At 48.6% G+C, this 16,983-nt stretch overlaps 2 protein-coding genes across 2 annotated transcripts in view; one reads left to right on the top strand and one right to left on the bottom strand.

Moving 5' to 3' along the window:
* The window catches only part of LOC125243887 (membrane-associated phosphatidylinositol transfer protein 3-like), a 36,889-nt gene that overhangs the window by 17,086 nt on the left and 2,820 nt on the right, over positions 1-16,983 (bottom strand). Inside the window, exons 3-6 of the mRNA XM_048153749.1 lie at positions 16,112-16,228; positions 14,791-14,907; positions 14,458-14,606; positions 14,170-14,319 (exon numbers count right to left, since the gene is read on the bottom strand). Coding sequence (XP_048009706.1) covers positions 14,170-14,319; positions 14,458-14,606; positions 14,791-14,907; positions 16,112-16,228 — 533 coding nt within the window. The remainder of the gene's footprint in view (positions 1-14,169; positions 14,320-14,457; positions 14,607-14,790; positions 14,908-16,111; positions 16,229-16,983) is intronic.
* On the top strand, positions 8,275-13,381 carry LOC125243888. The gene is made up of 2 exons (XM_048153750.1): positions 8,275-9,898; positions 13,214-13,381. Exon 1 carries the CDS (start codon positions 9,129-9,131, stop codon positions 9,819-9,821), a length of 693 nt encoding a protein of 230 aa, XP_048009707.1. The 5' UTR covers positions 8,275-9,128; the 3' UTR covers positions 9,822-9,898; positions 13,214-13,381.

Genomic DNA, 16,983 nt, shown 5'->3' on the forward strand with positions numbered 1-16,983 from the left:
ACCCCAAACCATCACTGACTGTGGAAACTTTACACTGGATCTCAAGCAACGTGGATTGTGTGCCTCTCCTCTCTTCCTCCAGACTCTGGGACCCTGATTTCCAAAGGAAATGCAAAATTTACTTTCATCAGAGAACATAACTTTGGACCACTCTGCAGCAGTCCAATACTTTTTGTCTTTAGACGCTTCTGACGCTGTCTCTTGTTCAAGAGTAGCTTGACACAAGGAATGCGACAGCTGAAACCCATGTCTTGCATACGTCTGTATGTAGTGGTTCTTGAAGCACTGACTCCAGCTGCAGTCCACTCTTTGTGAATCTTCCCCACATTTTTGAATGGGTTGTGTTTCACAATCCTCTCCAGGGTGCGGTTATCCCTATTGCTTGTACACTTTTTTGTACCACATCTTTTCCTTCCCTTCGCCTCTCTGTTAATGTGCGTGGACACAGAGCTCTGTGAACAGCCAGCCTCTTTTGCAATGACCTTTTGTGTCTTGCCCTCCTTGTGCAAGGTGTCAATGGTCGTCTTTTGGGCAACTGTCAAGTCAGCAGTCTTCCCCATGATTGTGTAGCCTACAGAACTAGACTGAGAGACCATTTAAAGGCCTTTGCAGGTGTTTTGAGTTAATTAGCTGATTAGAGTGTGGCACCAGGTGTGTTCAATATTGAACCTTTTCACAATATTCTAATTATCTGAGATACTGAATTTGGGATTTTCCTTAGTTGTCAGTTATAATCATCAAAATTAAAAGAAATAAACATCAGTCTGTGTGTAATGAATGAATATAATATACAAGTTTCACTTTTTGAATAGAATTAGTGAAATAAATCAACTTTTTGATGATATTCTAATTATATGACCAGCACCTGTACTTACTTAAATAAGTACTGAGTAATATTAATTAACTACATGTACTTACTATAGAGTTACAGTTAGGGTTTGGTTTAGGATTAGTTGTAATTATGCAGAATGTACTGTTATTACTATAGTAAGTACATATAGTAAAGTGTAACTAAGTCACCTTAAAATAATGTGTTACCAAAAATGCAGAGGAAACTGAGCAGACGGGAGATTCCCTTTCTTTGTAGTTCCTATGATTGTGTGCAAATTATGTGTGTTTGCAAAATATGATTTTATTATACTTTTATTGTATATTGAAACTGTTACATATCTGGCACCTGCTGGTTCCTGCTACTCCCCACCAGAGGTCCCCGGTTCACCATTTCATTGCACACACAGTCATACATCACTCTGGACTACATTTCCCATAATTCCCTATCTAGGAACCAATCACACACTCACACCTGTTTCCCATCAGTGGACCCTTTATAAGCTGCACCCAGACACACACACAGGGCTGAGTATTGTTTAGTCGTATGTTTTCCGTGTTAATCCTTGTTCCCTTTCAGTCGGTCACGTTCGACGTACGTCAGTAGTGACCGACGAATTGGGATATCGCTAGAGAGCCCTATCAGCTTCGAGTGAACTAAAACAAGCCAATGGAATTGGCGTGCGATATTTGCATAATGCGCACCGCCTCCGACAGGTGTATATAAATAGGAAGCAGATGCAATCGCACTTTGTCTTTCGCTTCGGAGCCACTAAAGTGAAACTAAAAGAGCCTGAGATTCAGCGTCTTTTTTGTGTTGGGGTCAAGGCACAACAGCGAGGTCGCGAGCTTCCCGAGGAGCCTGAGCTTAAAGCTCTCAACTGCTTTTTTCACAGCAAAAGTGAATTTCCCATTTAAAACGCAATTTGTTGCGATTTGGGCCGGTTCCTCTTGGTGTGTTCGGGGAGTGGTGTACCCGAACACATCGCGTCACTCCCTGTGTGCTTCAGCACGACAGAGCTGACTCTTCCCTTTCTAAAAGAGCTTCACAGACGAACCCTGACAGTATGTCATTTCGTCTGTGCGTTACTGGGTGCGGTCGTTCCCTGGTCCCAGCTGACGGGCACAATCGCTGCATCACGTGTTTGGCCGTTCAGCACGCTGAAGCAGCTTTTGTGGATGGTTCATGTTCCCACTGCGGAAATATGACTATCGCAGTGCTGAGATCGAGACTCTCCTTCCTGAAATCTCAGGGAGCGGGGGTCCCCTCCCCTATGCCCCGTTCGGCCGTTTTTTCCGGCTCCGGTCGGAATGACGGTTTGGCGGTGCATAGGCAGGGTGATCTGAGGATCACGGTTAGGGCTTCCCCGCCGAGCACCGCTCCTCGGGCCCCTGCCGCCTCGTCAGCACTGCAACCCGTTGTGCTGCCATCGGTTTACGCTGGGCCCTCTACGGACTGTCCAGCCGTTTCCTTTGGTGCACCTGCTGCGGATCAGATGTCGATCTCAGCATCGGAAGGTGAGCAGGAGTCCTTGGGAGATGAGGATTCGGCTCCGCTGCCTCCCTCTGGGACTGTTGTGCTGCCCGAGTCTGATCCCGAGTTGACGGCTGTGCTTTCCCGGGCAGGCGAGAGCGTCGGGCTCGTGCGGAACCCTCCACCCTGTCCCGGCCCTTCTCGGCTGGATGATTGGTACCTCGAAATACGTCGCGCTAGTCAAACCCAGCGTCCCGCTCCGATGCCTTTCTTCCCGGAGGTGCACGATGAGGTGACCAGATTTTGGCGAACGCCGTATAGCGCTCGTGCCAGGTCTGGACCCTCGTCCGCCTTCACCTCCCTGGACGGTGGAGAGGCTAAGGGATACGATCGGATTCCCCCAGTCGAGCGGTTCGTTGCGATGCAGCTGTGTCCAACGGCCACCGGCTGGCGCGGTGAACCGTGTCTACCGTCCCGGGCCTGTAAATTCTCGTCAGGACTGACAGAGAAAGCTTACAGAGCCTGTGGACAAGCTGCCTCCGCCCTGCATGCCATGGCCCTTTTGCAGGTTTACCAGGAAAAAGCGCTATCGGAAATGCCCCAGGGTGGGCTTGACCAACAGTTGCTTGGGGAGCTGCGTGCTGCCACCGACCTCGCCCTCCGTGCGACGAAGGTGACAGCGCGTTCTTTTGGTCATGCGATGTCTACGTTAGTAGTCCAGCAGCGCCACCTCTGGCTGACCCTGGCGGACATGAGGGAAACCGACAAACATCGGTTCCTGGACTCCCCCATGTCCCCGGTCGGCCTTTTCGGCGACGCGGTGGAGAGCTTCGCCCAACAGTTCTCCGCCGCACAGAAGCAGGCTGAGGCCATCAAACACGTCATGCCCCGGCGGTCCGCTGCTGCCTCCACCCTGCCGCCGGCGGCTCAGCCTCAGCCCGCTCGTCGCCGAGGGCGCCCGTCCGCATCATCCTCCGCCTCTGCTAAGCCGGCAAAGCAGCAGAGTGCCGGTCGCGGACGTGGTGCCCAGCCCGTGGTAAGCGGTCGAGGAAGTCTCGATCCTGAGACGGGCGACCTGGAGGGGAAGGGTCCTGCTCTTCGGGAGAGTTTCCCATCATTTCTCCCACCCCCGGAGGAGGGCCAGGGGGAATTTGTGTGTATGTCTGTCCAGCTGCCGCCGCTGGCTCTCCGGAGACCAGCGGTACCCACTTCCTCACAAAAAGAGCAGTTTCCCCAACCTCCAGGTCACAAGAGGGCGCGCCTGTCAGCGTGCGAGGCCCCGCCTTGCTGCTTGCAGCCCCCTCTCACTTTGCCAGCAGGTGGCAGTGTGATGGTGCAGGCCACGCCCCGTGCGCCGTCTCCCATACGCACCGCTGCCTCGCAGAGTCTGACCACACTCCGGGCCGCTCCCATGCCGTCCGAGTCGGGTCCCCGTACTCTGCCTCGCTGCCCCACCCCCGGTGCATCTGTGGTGCCTTTGGTCCCGTTGGCTCAGTGTCTGGAAGTGTGGACTGCGCTTCCCAGCCCGTACCACTGGCTCATTCGCACCATCAGACTCGGCTATGCGATTCAGTTCGCCCGGCGTCCCCCGGTTTTCAGGGGTGTCTACTTCACTCAGGTGTCGTTGGGCAATGCACCTGTTCTCCGGGCGGAGATTGCTGTCCTCCTGGTGAAGGATGCAATCGAGCCGGTCCCTCCAGCCGAGATGAGGTCGGGGTTTTCGCATTTTCGAATGCGTCCGTCCCCAGGATTGGTTTGCAGCAATCGGCCTGAAGGACGCGTACTTTCATGTCTCGATTTTGCCTCGCCACAGACCCTTCCTACGGTTTGCGTTCGAGGGTCGAGCATATCAGTACAAAGTCCTACCCTTCGGGCTGGCCCTGTCACCCCGCGTCTTCACGAAGGTTGTGGAGGCGGCCATTGTTCCCCTCAAGGAACAAGGCGTTCGTATTCTCGACTATCTCGACGACTGGTTGATCCTGGCCAGCTCGTGGACAGAGATCAGTTGTGCGAACACAGGGACATGGTTCTAGCTCACCTCAGCCGGTTGGGTCTTCGGGTCAACTGGGACAAGAGCAAACTCACCCCCGGGCAGAGGATCTCTTATCTCGGTCTCGAGCTAGACTCGAGACTGTGGTCTCCACAGATGCCTCTGCCACCGGATGGGGGGGCCACGTACAACGGGCATGCAGTGTCGGGTCTGTGGACGGGGCCTCAACTGCATTGGCATATCAATTGCCTGGAGTTGCTAGCAGTACGTCTTGCACTGGGCCGCTTCAAGGAGCTGCTGTCAGACAAGCACGTACTGGTCCGCTCGGACAGCACTGCGGACATTGCGTACATCAACCATCAAGGTGGTCTACGCTCCCGTTACATGTCGCAACTCGCCCGCCATCTCTTGTTATGGAGTCAGAAGCATCTGAGGTCGCTTCGTGCCATTCATGTCCCAGGTGTGCTCAACCGTGCAGCCGACAAGCTGTCACGGCAGCCTCCACTTGCGGGCGAGTGGCGGCTCCATCCCCAGGCGGTCCAGCTGATTTGGATGCACTTCGGCGAGGCCCAGGTAGACCTGTTTGCCTCCCCAGAAACTGCCCACTGCCAGTGGTTCTATTCCCTGACCGGCGGCACGCTCGGCACGGATGCCCTGGCACACAGCTGGCCCCCGGGTCTGCGCAAATATGCGTTTCCTCCAGTGAGCCTTCTCGCACAGCTCCTGTGCAAGGTCAGGGAGGACGAGGAGCAGGTCTTGTTAGTGGCTCCGTATTGGCCCACTCGGACCTGGTTTTCGGACCTGATGCTCCTCACGACAGCCCCTCCTTGGCCGATTCCTCTGAGGAAGGACCTCCTGACTCAGAGACGGGGCACCCTATGGCACCTGCGTCCTGACCTGTGGAACCTCCACGTGTGGTCCCTGGACGGGATGCGGAGGTTCTGAGTGATCTCTCGCAAGCGGTCGTAGACACCATCACTTCCGCTAGAGCTCCTTCCACTAGGAGCCTCTACGCGCTGAAGTGGAACCTATTCGTTGAATGGTGCTCCTTCTCGCCCTTCCTCCATACCCTCTTGGGATCTGACCCTGGTTCTTACATCTCTCCGGGGTCATCCCTTCGAGCCTCTGCAGTCAGTCGAGTTAAAAGTACTTTCTCTCAAGACCGTCCTCCTGGTTGCATTGGCTTCGCTTAAGAGGGTAGGGGATCTGCACGCATTTTCGGTCGACGAATCGTGCCTAGAGTTCGGGCCCGGTGACTCTCACGTCATCCTGAGACCCCGGCCCGGATATGTGCCCAAGGTTCCTACCACTCCCTTCTGAGATCAGGTAGTGAACCTGCAAGCACTGCCCTCGGAGGAGGCAGACCCAGCCCTAGCTTTGCTCTTTCCCGTCCGCACTCTGCGTGTGTACGTGGACAGAACGCAAAGCTTCAGGACCTCAGATCAGCTCTTCGTCTGTTACAGAGGCCAGCAGAAGGGAAAGGCTGTCTCCAAGCAGAGGATGGCCCACTGGATAGTGGATGCCATCGCCTTGGCGTACGAATCCCAAGACGTGCCTTGTCCGCTTGGGTTGAGAGCCCACTCCACCAGAGGAGTGGCCTCTTCCTGGGCGTTGGCCCATTCAGTGGACTTTTCACATTGTCATGAAACATACATGGCGCTACATATTTCCATTTTGCAAATATTTTAGCACAGGTACATTTTTCTAATGAGCCTGGGCTGGAATATTCAGCCTTTGGTCCAGACCTTGATTATTTGTCTGGTTGATCTTTGGCTGCATTTAATTTTGAATTAAATGATAAATACTTATATGACTTTGAGAAGTTAGATGTCTGTATTAATATACTATATTCAACCTTTCATCCAGACTATGTTATCTTGTCTGGTTGTTCTTTGGCTGCATTTAATTCTGAGGTGCTCTGGCCTCTGAGGGCAGGCCCCTACAGGAGGAAGTGGCTCGCTTCTCCTCAGTGCCCTTAGGGGACCATTCTGTCAACCGCACCAGCTCTGGTGCTTCAGGTACAGCGGTTTCCAGTGGGTTTGACACAGTTTCTGCCAAGGAATGATGAGGAACAGGTAGGCTCACTCCCTCCATTGAGGGTTTTGGAGAAGTATATTCTGTCCTTCCCTGTCGGCGAACAGTTTCAGGGCACTGGGCATATGATTCCATCCACACTAGAGGTCAGTCTTGAGAGGCTGATATCTCTTTATACCATTTGGCAGCAATTTCTGCCAATTCCCCCTTCAATATGTAAAGTGCTTTGAGTGTCCAGAAAAGTGCTATATAAATGTAAGGAATTATTATTATTATTATTATTATTATTAATTATGTCTCTTTTGGGTTTTGTAATTTAAAGAGGGCCTGATGCCAAGGTGCTTAGGCCTCTGGGGGCAGGCCCCTCCAGAGGGAATTGACTCACACCTTATCATACAGTGCCCACTTTTCCTCTGTGCCCTCAGGGGACCGTTCTGCCAACCCCGCCACCTCTGGTGCTTTGGGGCATAGTGGTTTCCAGCGAGTTCTGGTCTCAGTGTCCGCCTGCAGATGTTGCAGCACTGGGAGACACACCCTCTCAGAGGAGGACTCTAGAGAAGCCAGTTTGGCTGTCCCCATCCGCTTCAGGGTGCCGAGCTGACTACATGAAATACACCAGAGACCAGTCTCGAGAGGCTGGTTCCCTTAGTAGACCATATGGCAGCATGGGAACTTCTGCCAAACGTGTCTTAGTGGGACAGAGAGGCAACAGAATTCAGTTACAGATCTTCTGCTCCCTGGCTGAGTGTGAATCTCAGACCTTGTGATGGGACTTTCTGTCTCAGGCAGAGGGCTCAATCCTTCACCCCTGCCCAGAGGTATGGAAGCTGTGGGTTTGGCCTCTGATGGGGTCTCTCGAACTAAGGTTGTTGAGACCATACTTCACTCCAGAGCTCCCTCCACCACAAAATGGTGGAAATCATCAGATGGATCCAGTTAACTGCCTGGTTGGTACAGTGCTGGGATTCCTGCATTGGCAGAACGGTCCTCTGAGAGTACCAAGGAGAAACAGATGAGGTGTGAACCACTTCCTTGCAGAAGGGCCAGCCCTTAAAGTCCTGAGCCAAGTACCGCCTCGACCAGTCTCTATTAGGTGGGACTCGATTAGTGACTTTCATGGATCAATTCTCCACAGGGTTATCCCCCTCCACTCTAAAGGTTTACCTGGTGGCCAATGCATTTACCAATGCAATTTACCTGCTTACCATGCACCTTTGTGTTGTGTCATTGGGGAGAGTTTTGTGTTGCCAGTGAGTCGGACCAGGAGCTTCTAAAGCCTTATTATCAGGGGTATCCCTACAAGATGTCTGTGATGTGGTGGGCTGGTCCTCTCCGCACACATTTGTAAGGTTTTACAACCTATACTAGGGCTCCACACCAGGGGCCCAGGTGCTGATGTCTTAGTTGTGCTTGCTATAATTTCACAAGACAGGCACTTATCAGTATGACAGAGTGGGTATTAACCTTTCCATAGCATTGTAACATCCGACGCAGTGTGAGTTCCCTTAAAAAGAGAATGTCTCAGGCTACATTTGTGACCATGGTTTCCTGAAAAGGGAACGAGAGGCTGCATCGCCCTGCTATACTTCCTGCATGCCAGTGATCGACTTGCTTTGGCTAATCAGAAGCTAACATTGTTTGGTTCGGGAGTGCTTTACAGCTTCCTGGTCATGACATTACTCACCTATTATGTTCCATCATGCCATTGGACTGATTTCACACATGCTTCACCACGCAATCATTTACCCATAGCATCAGAACTTCTGACACAGCAACTTATTCCCTTTTCAGGGAACCATGGTTACAGTAGTAAACTGAGACGTGCGTTTACATGCACTATTTTTCATCATTCCAAATTAATCAAATTCAATTTCAGACTCTGAAAGTTATGTTTATATGAACCCTAAATTTTGAAATCTGATTCACATATTTGTGTACATGTGCATTACATGTGTACAAAACTTCAGTGCATACACAGCGAAACCAGAGAAAGTCGCTGGGATAATGTCACAGGACCTGCTGTGAGTATAATTGTCATTTTTACCTTGATGATATATTTAAATAGAAAACTGAAAGCTTTTTTTTTAGCAAATATTTAGTAAATATTCAGCATCATCCAATACTCAGATGTAAATATACATACATTCATAAAACACACACATTCATACACATCATGGCAATGCACATGTGTAGAAGGTATTTTTGAATCTGATTGAGAAAATAGTTCAAGATTGCTAATGGATTATTTGTTTGCATGCAATGAGATTATTTGTCTTCCCATCATGCTGTAGAAACAGTCCATGTAACGTGATTCTTGGTTGTTGCATGTGGCGAGGGGGGCGTGGTTCAGCGAGGTCTGCGGCGGGAGAGAGCATCGGGAGATCTTTGGTGAGTGAGCGAGTTAAATGTAAATCACGAACACCTGTTTCTCATTTCAGTAATTGGCGCGGAGACAGGTTAAAATCCCGCGAGAAGCAGGAGTTGGTGAGAGAGAGGGGAACTGCTGACTGAGCCGCTGGTGCACGACAAACTAGAGTGAAGCCCTTTGTGGATTGTACATGCCGTGACCAGGAGTGAAGCCCTTTGTGGATTGTATATGCCGTGACTGGAGTGAAGCCCTTTGTGGATTATTTTGTTTTGCTGTTGTGCTTTGCACAGTTTTTGTTGGACATTTCTAAATCTTGAAATAAAGCTCAGACAGCAGTTGACCGCCGACCCTGTCCCCTTCCTTCCTAGACTTAAGAACATTATTTGTACTACACTGGTGCCGAAACCCGGGAAGGAAGCTGGGTGGCCGCTGCCATGCAATCTTCGTCCTCCCCATCGACATTTGCGGAAGTCATCGCGTCCCTCGCGGTCCTGCATCAGGAGCAACATCAGGCCCTGCTGGACCTGCGCACCGACCAAGAACGCCGCTTCCAAGCCATCGTGCAGGCCCAGCAGGAGGACCGCGAGAGGTTCCGGAGCTGGATTGACCGGGAGGTTCGCCAGGAGACCATCGGGCAGCCGGCTGCGCCTACCCACCTGCCGTTGAACAAAATGGGGCCATGTGACGACCCCGAGGCCTTCCTCGACTTGTTCGAGCGGTCAGCCGAGGCAAGTGGCTGGCCGCGGGACCAATGGTCCATGAGGCGGAGGACCACATGGTGGCGTGCCAAGGGGTCGGCGAACCCCTACCATCTGCCTCTCTCTCTCCTTCTTTTAATTTCCCCTCTCTCTCTAAACCTGTCCCTCTACCCAGGTCTCGTCCGCCCGGCCCGCCACGTGTTCCGCCCCGGGGGCGGGGTGGAACTGAACAGGGCCCGTATTATGGACCGAGAGCCCCGCCCAGGGGGGTGGGACTCCCTGCCGCCGGGCCGGACTCCGCTCCTGCTTCTCCCCTCTCTCCGCGTCAACCATTTAACCCGCTCCCTGCCACAAGAGCGGCGGGCAGGTCTGGGCCGGCCTGTTGGCGTTGCGGGGACCCGGAGCACTTTGTGGACAGGTGTCCAGTGATGGAGGTTGGGACGTTGATCCGGGTCCCGGACGATCCGCAGGCTGCCCCCGGTCAAGCTGGCGAGTACCAAATACCTGTGAGTATCAAGGGGGGTACCTATCAGGCTTTGGTGGACTCAGGATGTAACCAAACCTCGGTGCATCAAAGCCTGATTTCATCCGGGGCATTGGATGGAGGCCGCTTGGTTAAGGTGAGGTGTGTGCACGGGGTTGTGGTGAAATATCCATTAGTGCCCGTCATTATTCAATTTAGGGGTCAAAAGCATAGCGTGGAGGTGGCAGTTAATCCGCACCTCCGGCATCCGATAATTTTGGGTAAGAATTGGCCTGCATTTAATAAATTATTGGGGTGTTTATGCTCGGATGCCTCTTGGGGGGAAAAATCGCGGGATAAGGAGGTGCGAGTGCAGGCGGGAGAGACTGATCAGGGACCAGTGAGTTCGGCTTCAGGGGAACAGAGCGAAATTGGAAGACTTATTCTTTCAGATCGCGATGACTTTCCCCTGGAGCAGTCTCACGATGAGACGCTAAAAAACGCGTTTGAAAAGGTCAGCACCATCGATGGTCAACCTCTTCAGCCTGGGCGTCCACTTTCTTATCCGTATTTTGCGATCATAAAAGATAGGTTGTATCGAGTGACCCAAGACACTCAGACAAAAGAAGATACGACCCAATTATTAGTTCCAAAGAGCCGCAGGGAAATGCTTTTCCACGCGGCTCATTCTAATCCGATGGCTGGGCATCTAGGACAGACAGCAAAACTAAATCGTCTCATGACCCGATTCTTTTGGCCGGGCATTCACGAGAATGTGCGCAGGTGGTGCGCGTCTTGTCGGGAATGTCAGTTGGTTAACCCACCGGCCACCCCAAAAGCGCCGTTGCGCCCCCTCCCATTAATGCAGGTCCCCTTCGAAAGAATTGGTATGGACCTCATCGGGCCATTAGAGCGATCAGCAAGAGGACATCGCTTTGCATTAGTCATTGTGGATTATGCAACGCGATATCCTGAAGCAGTGCCACTCCGCAACATTTCCGCTAAGAGTGTTGCGGATGCACTGTTTAGTTTAATCTCCCGAGTGGGGATTCCGAAAGAAATCCTCACTGATCAAGGCACGGCATTTATGTCACGCACGTTACGCGAACTTTACGAATTGTTGGGCATTAAATCCGTGCGTACCAGCGTCTTTCACCCACAAACGGACGGGCTGGTCGAACGGTTTAATCGCACGCTTAAATCCATGGTTCGTAAATTCGTTCAAGAGGACGCCAAAAATTGGGATAAGTGGTTGGAACCTCTGTTATTTGCAGTACGAGAAGTCCCGCAAGCCTCCACGGGGTTTTCCCCCTTCGAGCTTCTCTTTGGACGCCAGCCCCATGGGGTATTAGACGTCCTAAGAGAGACTTGGGAGGACGGACCATCTCAGGCCAAAAATGAAATTCAGTATGTGCTGGACTTGAGAGCAAAACTCCACACGTTGGGGCGGCTGTCTATGGAGAATTTGTTACAAGCCCAGCACAGACAGAGCCAGCTGTATGACAGACGAACTAACTTACGCAAATTTTCACCGGGAGATAAAGTACTTGTATTGCTTCCCACTTCAAGCTCGAAATTACTTGCAAAGTGGCAAGGACCATTTGTGGTTACACGGTAAGTCGGTGAGCTCGATTATGAGGTTGTGCGTTCCGATAGGAGAGGAGCACGTCAGATTTACCACCTCAATCTCCTTAAAAAATGGAATGAGGCGGAATCAGTGATGCTGGCGACGGTGATTAGCGGAGAGGATGATCTCGGGCCAGAGGCGAATATCAAAAAACAGTCCCTCGCTCTGGCCCCGGGGGGAGATCACCTCTCGCCCTCACAGCTCACTGATTTATCCAAGTTACAAGCAGAATTTGCAGACGTGTTTTCTCCCCTACCGGGCCGTACAAACCTCATTCAGCACCACATCGAGACAGAGCCGGGTGTGGTGGTTCGCAGCCGGCCATATAGATTACCTGAACACAAGAAAAATGTAGTTCAGGCAGAATTAGAGGCTATGCTTGAAATGGGAGTAATAGAAGAGTCCAGCAGTAACTGGGCGAGCCCGATAGTTTTGGTTCCCAAGACGGGCGGCTCAGTTCGGTTCTGTGTGGACTACCGCAAGGTGAACGCAGTGTCGAAATTCGACGCGTATCCAATGCCTCGGGTGGACGAATTGCTTGACCGGCTAGGTACGGCTCGATTTTATTCGACACTGGACTTAACGAAAGGGTATTGGCAGATCCCCTTGTCGCCATTATCCAAAGAAAAGACAGCTTTCACGACGCCGTTTGGATTACACCAATTCGTTACCCTTCCGTTCGGGCTGTTCGGGGCACCGGCTACCTTTCAGTGTCTCATGGATAAAATTTTGCGGCCCCATGGTGTATGCTGCTGCCTATCTGGACGATATTATTATCTTCAGTAATGACTGGCAGCGGCATATGCAGCATTTGAGGGCCGTCCTGAGGTCGCTGAGGGGAGCCTGGCTCACGGCCAACCCGAAGAAGTGTGCGATTGGGCGCGTGGAAGTAAGGTATCTGGGCTTCCACTTGGGGCATGGACAGGTGCGTCCCCAAATTGATAAGACAGCAGCGATTGCGACCTGTCCGCGCCCCAAGACCAAAAAGGAGGTTAGACAGTTCCTCGGGCTGGCGGGATATTATAGGAGGTTTGTTCCTAATTATTCGGCCCTCACCAGCTCGTTGACTGATCTAACTAAAAAGGATGCACCAGATACGGTCCAGTGGACGGAGCTGTGCCAGCAGGCCTTCACCCAGGTGAAGGCAGCTCTATGTGGCGGGCCATTGCTTCACTCTCCTGATTTTTCTCTCCCTTTTTTGTTGCAGACTGACGCGTCGGACAGAGGGCTGGGTGCTGTCCTGTCCCAGGAGATAGAGGGAGAGGAACGGCCGGTGCTGTACATTAGCCGTAAGCTCTCAAAGAGGGAAGCTAAGTACAGCACCGTTGAGAAAGAGTGTTTGGCTATTAGGTGGGCCGTCCTCACCCTCCGCTATTATCTCCTGGGACGGGAATTCACTCTCTGTTCGGACCACGCTCCCCTGCAGTGGCTCCACCGCATGAAGGATACCAATGCGCGGATCACTTGTTGGTATCTGGCTTTACAGCCTTTTAAGTTCAAGGTGGTCCACGGGCCGGGTGTTCAGATGGCTGTGGCCGATTTCCTCTCCAGAAATGGGGGGGGGGGGGGGGGGGGCTGCAGGCCGGACGGCTCCCCGGCCTGAGTCGGGCGGTGGGGGTATGTGGCGAGGGGGCGTGGTTCAGCTAGGTCTGCGGCGGGAGAGAGCATCGGGAGATCTTTGGTGAGTGAGCGAGTTAAATGTAAATCACGAACACCTGTTTCTCATTTCAGTAATTGGCGCGGAGACAGGTTAAAACGCCGCGAGAAGCAGGAGTCGGTGAGAGAGAGGGGAACTGCTGACTGAGCCGCTGGTGCACGACAAACTAGAGTGAAGCCCTTTGTGGATTGTACATGCCGTGACCAGGAGTGAAGCCCTTTGTGGATTGTATATGCCGTGACTGGAGTGAAGCCCTTTGTGGATTATTTTGTTTTGCTGTTGTGCTTTGCACAGTTTTTGTTGGACATTTCTAAATCTTGAAATAAAGCTCAGTCAGCAGTTGACCGCCGACCCTGTCCCCTTCCTTCCTAGACTTAAGAACATTATTTGTACTACATTGCAATTTTAAGGAATGTTTCATTTCATGGTTAGTAATGGGGGATAATCGTGTGGTAAAAGGATTGGGAACAAAATGTGGGACACAGCTTGTCTTTTACTATAGTGAATTGATCATCAACAGAATATTTTAAAATGATGATAATGTTGAATGATTTTAATTGTTTGAATGCAGCTGAGGAGGTGGGACAGGCCAAAATCACTATTTTATAGATACAGTCTAACAGACATTTATGTGTTTAAAACAGAAACTTTTCATTGAAGCCTAATTTTCTTAGATAATAGTTTTTCAAACATCTAATACAGTTCAACACAAAACCATGGAATTTGTGCCTCTAATAGTTTAAGCACTGGGACACAACACAAGTTTACTGTATTACATTTAGTGACAGCAGTATAATGGTGTGGTCACATTAGCAAATGTTGTGTGTTGGTGGGGGGGGGGGTGGTATATTGGTATATTGTCTATTATCAATAGTGATGTATGAAGCACAAAACAGTCAGCTTTCTCAGTGGTCAGCACAGTGAATTCCTATAATGACTACATTTCGCACACAAGAAATTCACCAAACGACTGTAAATGTGGTCGCACATTTAGACTTATCTAAATATTTGTCATCAGTCACACGTTTACCTGACCACATCCACAGCTCCAGGGCGGACTTTGGGATCACTGCCCATAAGGGAGACACTGGCAGCAAAGGAGCCATCAATACTAAACACTACACACTCCATTCCCCGTGGCAACACTGTGAGGAACGCTTCTGCGCTCGTCTGATCACCTCTGTAAAGAAAAATATAGAAACACAACCAGCTCTGGTATTCCTCCATTCTTTAAATAATTTTGTAAAATCCCATTCCAGGGTCTATACATAGATATTAAGGTGATTCACAGTTTTGTGATGAGAATGTGAATACTTACTTGACCACCATTTTGATAGGGTAAACACCCACCCCAAGTCTTTTATTGTTAGGGATGGTGTAGGAAACGCGTCCGCTGCTGCTGGTCACCACAGTGTCAAACAGCACCCAACGGCCAGAGGCAGGCTGGGTCTTTAAAAACACATCCACCTGAGAAATAGACAGCAACTCATAAACATACATGAAAGATCATAATTTTAGATTCAATTGTTTTGTACGAAAGGCTGTTTTGTGTCAGCTATCCATTACAATGGGAATCTAACATAGTTTTCTCCAAACCTCTTTGGTTTTGTAGCATTGGTAATGATGCTTGTTGTTATGACATCAACAATACCTTCTCTCCCGTTAGGGTCACCATGTCAAGAGGGCCATACATAAATCGCCCCACCAGCATCTGCGGACCATCCTCAGTCACGATGACATCATGAACTCTGTGATTTGCCGTTACATTCTGTTAATATATAATAATAAGATAGGCATGTTCATAAACTTACTATTAAAATCTGTTTCATTCCCATAGATGTTGTCTTTATGAAAGGATGTTAAATGTTACTTCCATCAGAAAAGTTTTAATGATTCTCTAACAGAGTGACACATTTGCAACTACATATATTGTGAGACTTAGTAACTCGCAGCTGCCTTGTACTTCACGGTCTTTCTAATTCTTTAGGGAATGTTGAAATACCTAGCAAGAACTCTCAAAGGAATTCATGTTGACAGTATAAGATGCATTAGAGTTCTTAACACCCAAAGTAGGTAAACATGGAAAAGCATCCATAAGCTACACTGGCAGGCTAAATATTGCAATACATAAGCATCAACATGATAAAACTTTAATTAGCATCAGATATGTAAAAACGCCTACATTTTGAGCCTGGGGAGTTTAAAATGTGCTTTTACAGTTTGATTGACATCAACAAGAATTTGATCTGTAAGTCATTTTCTTGTTTTTTTGTGTCAACCCTGCAGTCAGAATATATAACATACACTAACATTCAAAAGTGTGGGGTCAGTAAAATTTGAATACTTGAATACTTTTATTCAGTAAGGATTCACTAAATTAACATTTATGATGTTACAAAAGATTTCTATTTAAAATTAAAGCTTTTACTTTGAACTTTCTATTAATCAAAGAAATCACAGTTTCCACATCAGTATTAAGCAGAAAATATTTAATTATAAGAAATGTTTCTTGGTTTCCAAATGATCATGTGAAACTGAATACTGGAGTAATGGCTGCTGAGAATTCAGCTTTGACATCACAGGAATAAATTACATTTTACAATATATTAAAAAAATAGAAAACAGTTATTTTAAATTGTAATAATATTTCACAATATTACTGTTTGTTTCTGTAGTTAGTAAATGCATCTTTGGTGAGCACAAGTGGTTTGCTTTAAAAATGTTTAAAATTGTTACGGACCCCAACCTTATGAATAGTAATTTAATGGTAATGAAATACTACTACAGTATTTTGAAGCAAATGTTCTGCAGGGGCCCTATTTGTTCAAACATTCAGAATAGACATGAAAAATTATTATTATTAATTGCCTTTAAAAGGTTTTTTTTTTTTTTTTACAGTATTATAAAAACATCCACACTGTACAACATTGTTTCACCAGAAGTAAATGCATTTAATTTCTTGTGATATTAACCCGTAGTTTGACATGCGTCCGCCTGCGAAGCCACTTCTCACGGGGGCTGGAAGGAGAGATGGGAATAGCATCCGAACAATCAGCTTCCCCAGCCTTCAGACAGTCACACCGCATTACCTGACAAGGAAAGTGGCAGAAAAACTGCTGTAAATTTCCAGTCCTATGAATGCAAGTTTTTGTCTGAATGAATCTCAAATGTGTGCACATGAAAACGCTTCTATTTTATTTATTTATTTATTTATTTATTTATTTATTTTTTAGCGGGGGGTGTTCTAACTGAATACAACATTTTCATGAAAATATTTTCTTTAAATTATATTTCAATTTAAATTAAAATCAATTTAAATAAAAACTAATTTATTTCCAGATTTAAACTAAAAAACATACAGACCTTACTGTAAATTTTTCTTATAAAATGTTTAATAATAATTTGATTTAGTATGCTTATAAGAACAAATGTTTGCATTTAATGTTAGTTCTTTCTTTGTTTTCTTCTCTATCTGTCTATTTGCTTCTTTCTACTACATAATTCTCAGTAATGTGTTGTTAAAACTGATCCCATGAGTCTGTGTCCTCTCCGGCATGACATTAGACAACATTTGCTGAACACATTAGACTTAAAGAGCTGCAATTCTTTTTATCTTTTGACCGGATCAATGCACTTCTACAAGCTTCCAAATATAGTCACTGGATGACGCATTTCAGCATTATTACATAGTCTGTGCTGTTTGGCCTTCTCTTTTTCCCGTTTGTTCAGAAGAAAGCTCATTGTTTGACACAGCATCTCCGTAATAATCGAGGAGTGAGTCACTATAGTTCAACTGAGTCTTAACCAAGGATGTCTATAATAGCAGTAGAAATTTCCGTTATCC

Source organism: Megalobrama amblycephala, linkage group LG13 (assembly GCF_018812025.1).
Source record: "Megalobrama amblycephala isolate DHTTF-2021 linkage group LG13, ASM1881202v1, whole genome shotgun sequence".
In the NCBI taxonomy this organism is placed as follows: Eukaryota; Metazoa; Chordata; class Actinopteri; order Cypriniformes; family Xenocyprididae; genus Megalobrama; species Megalobrama amblycephala.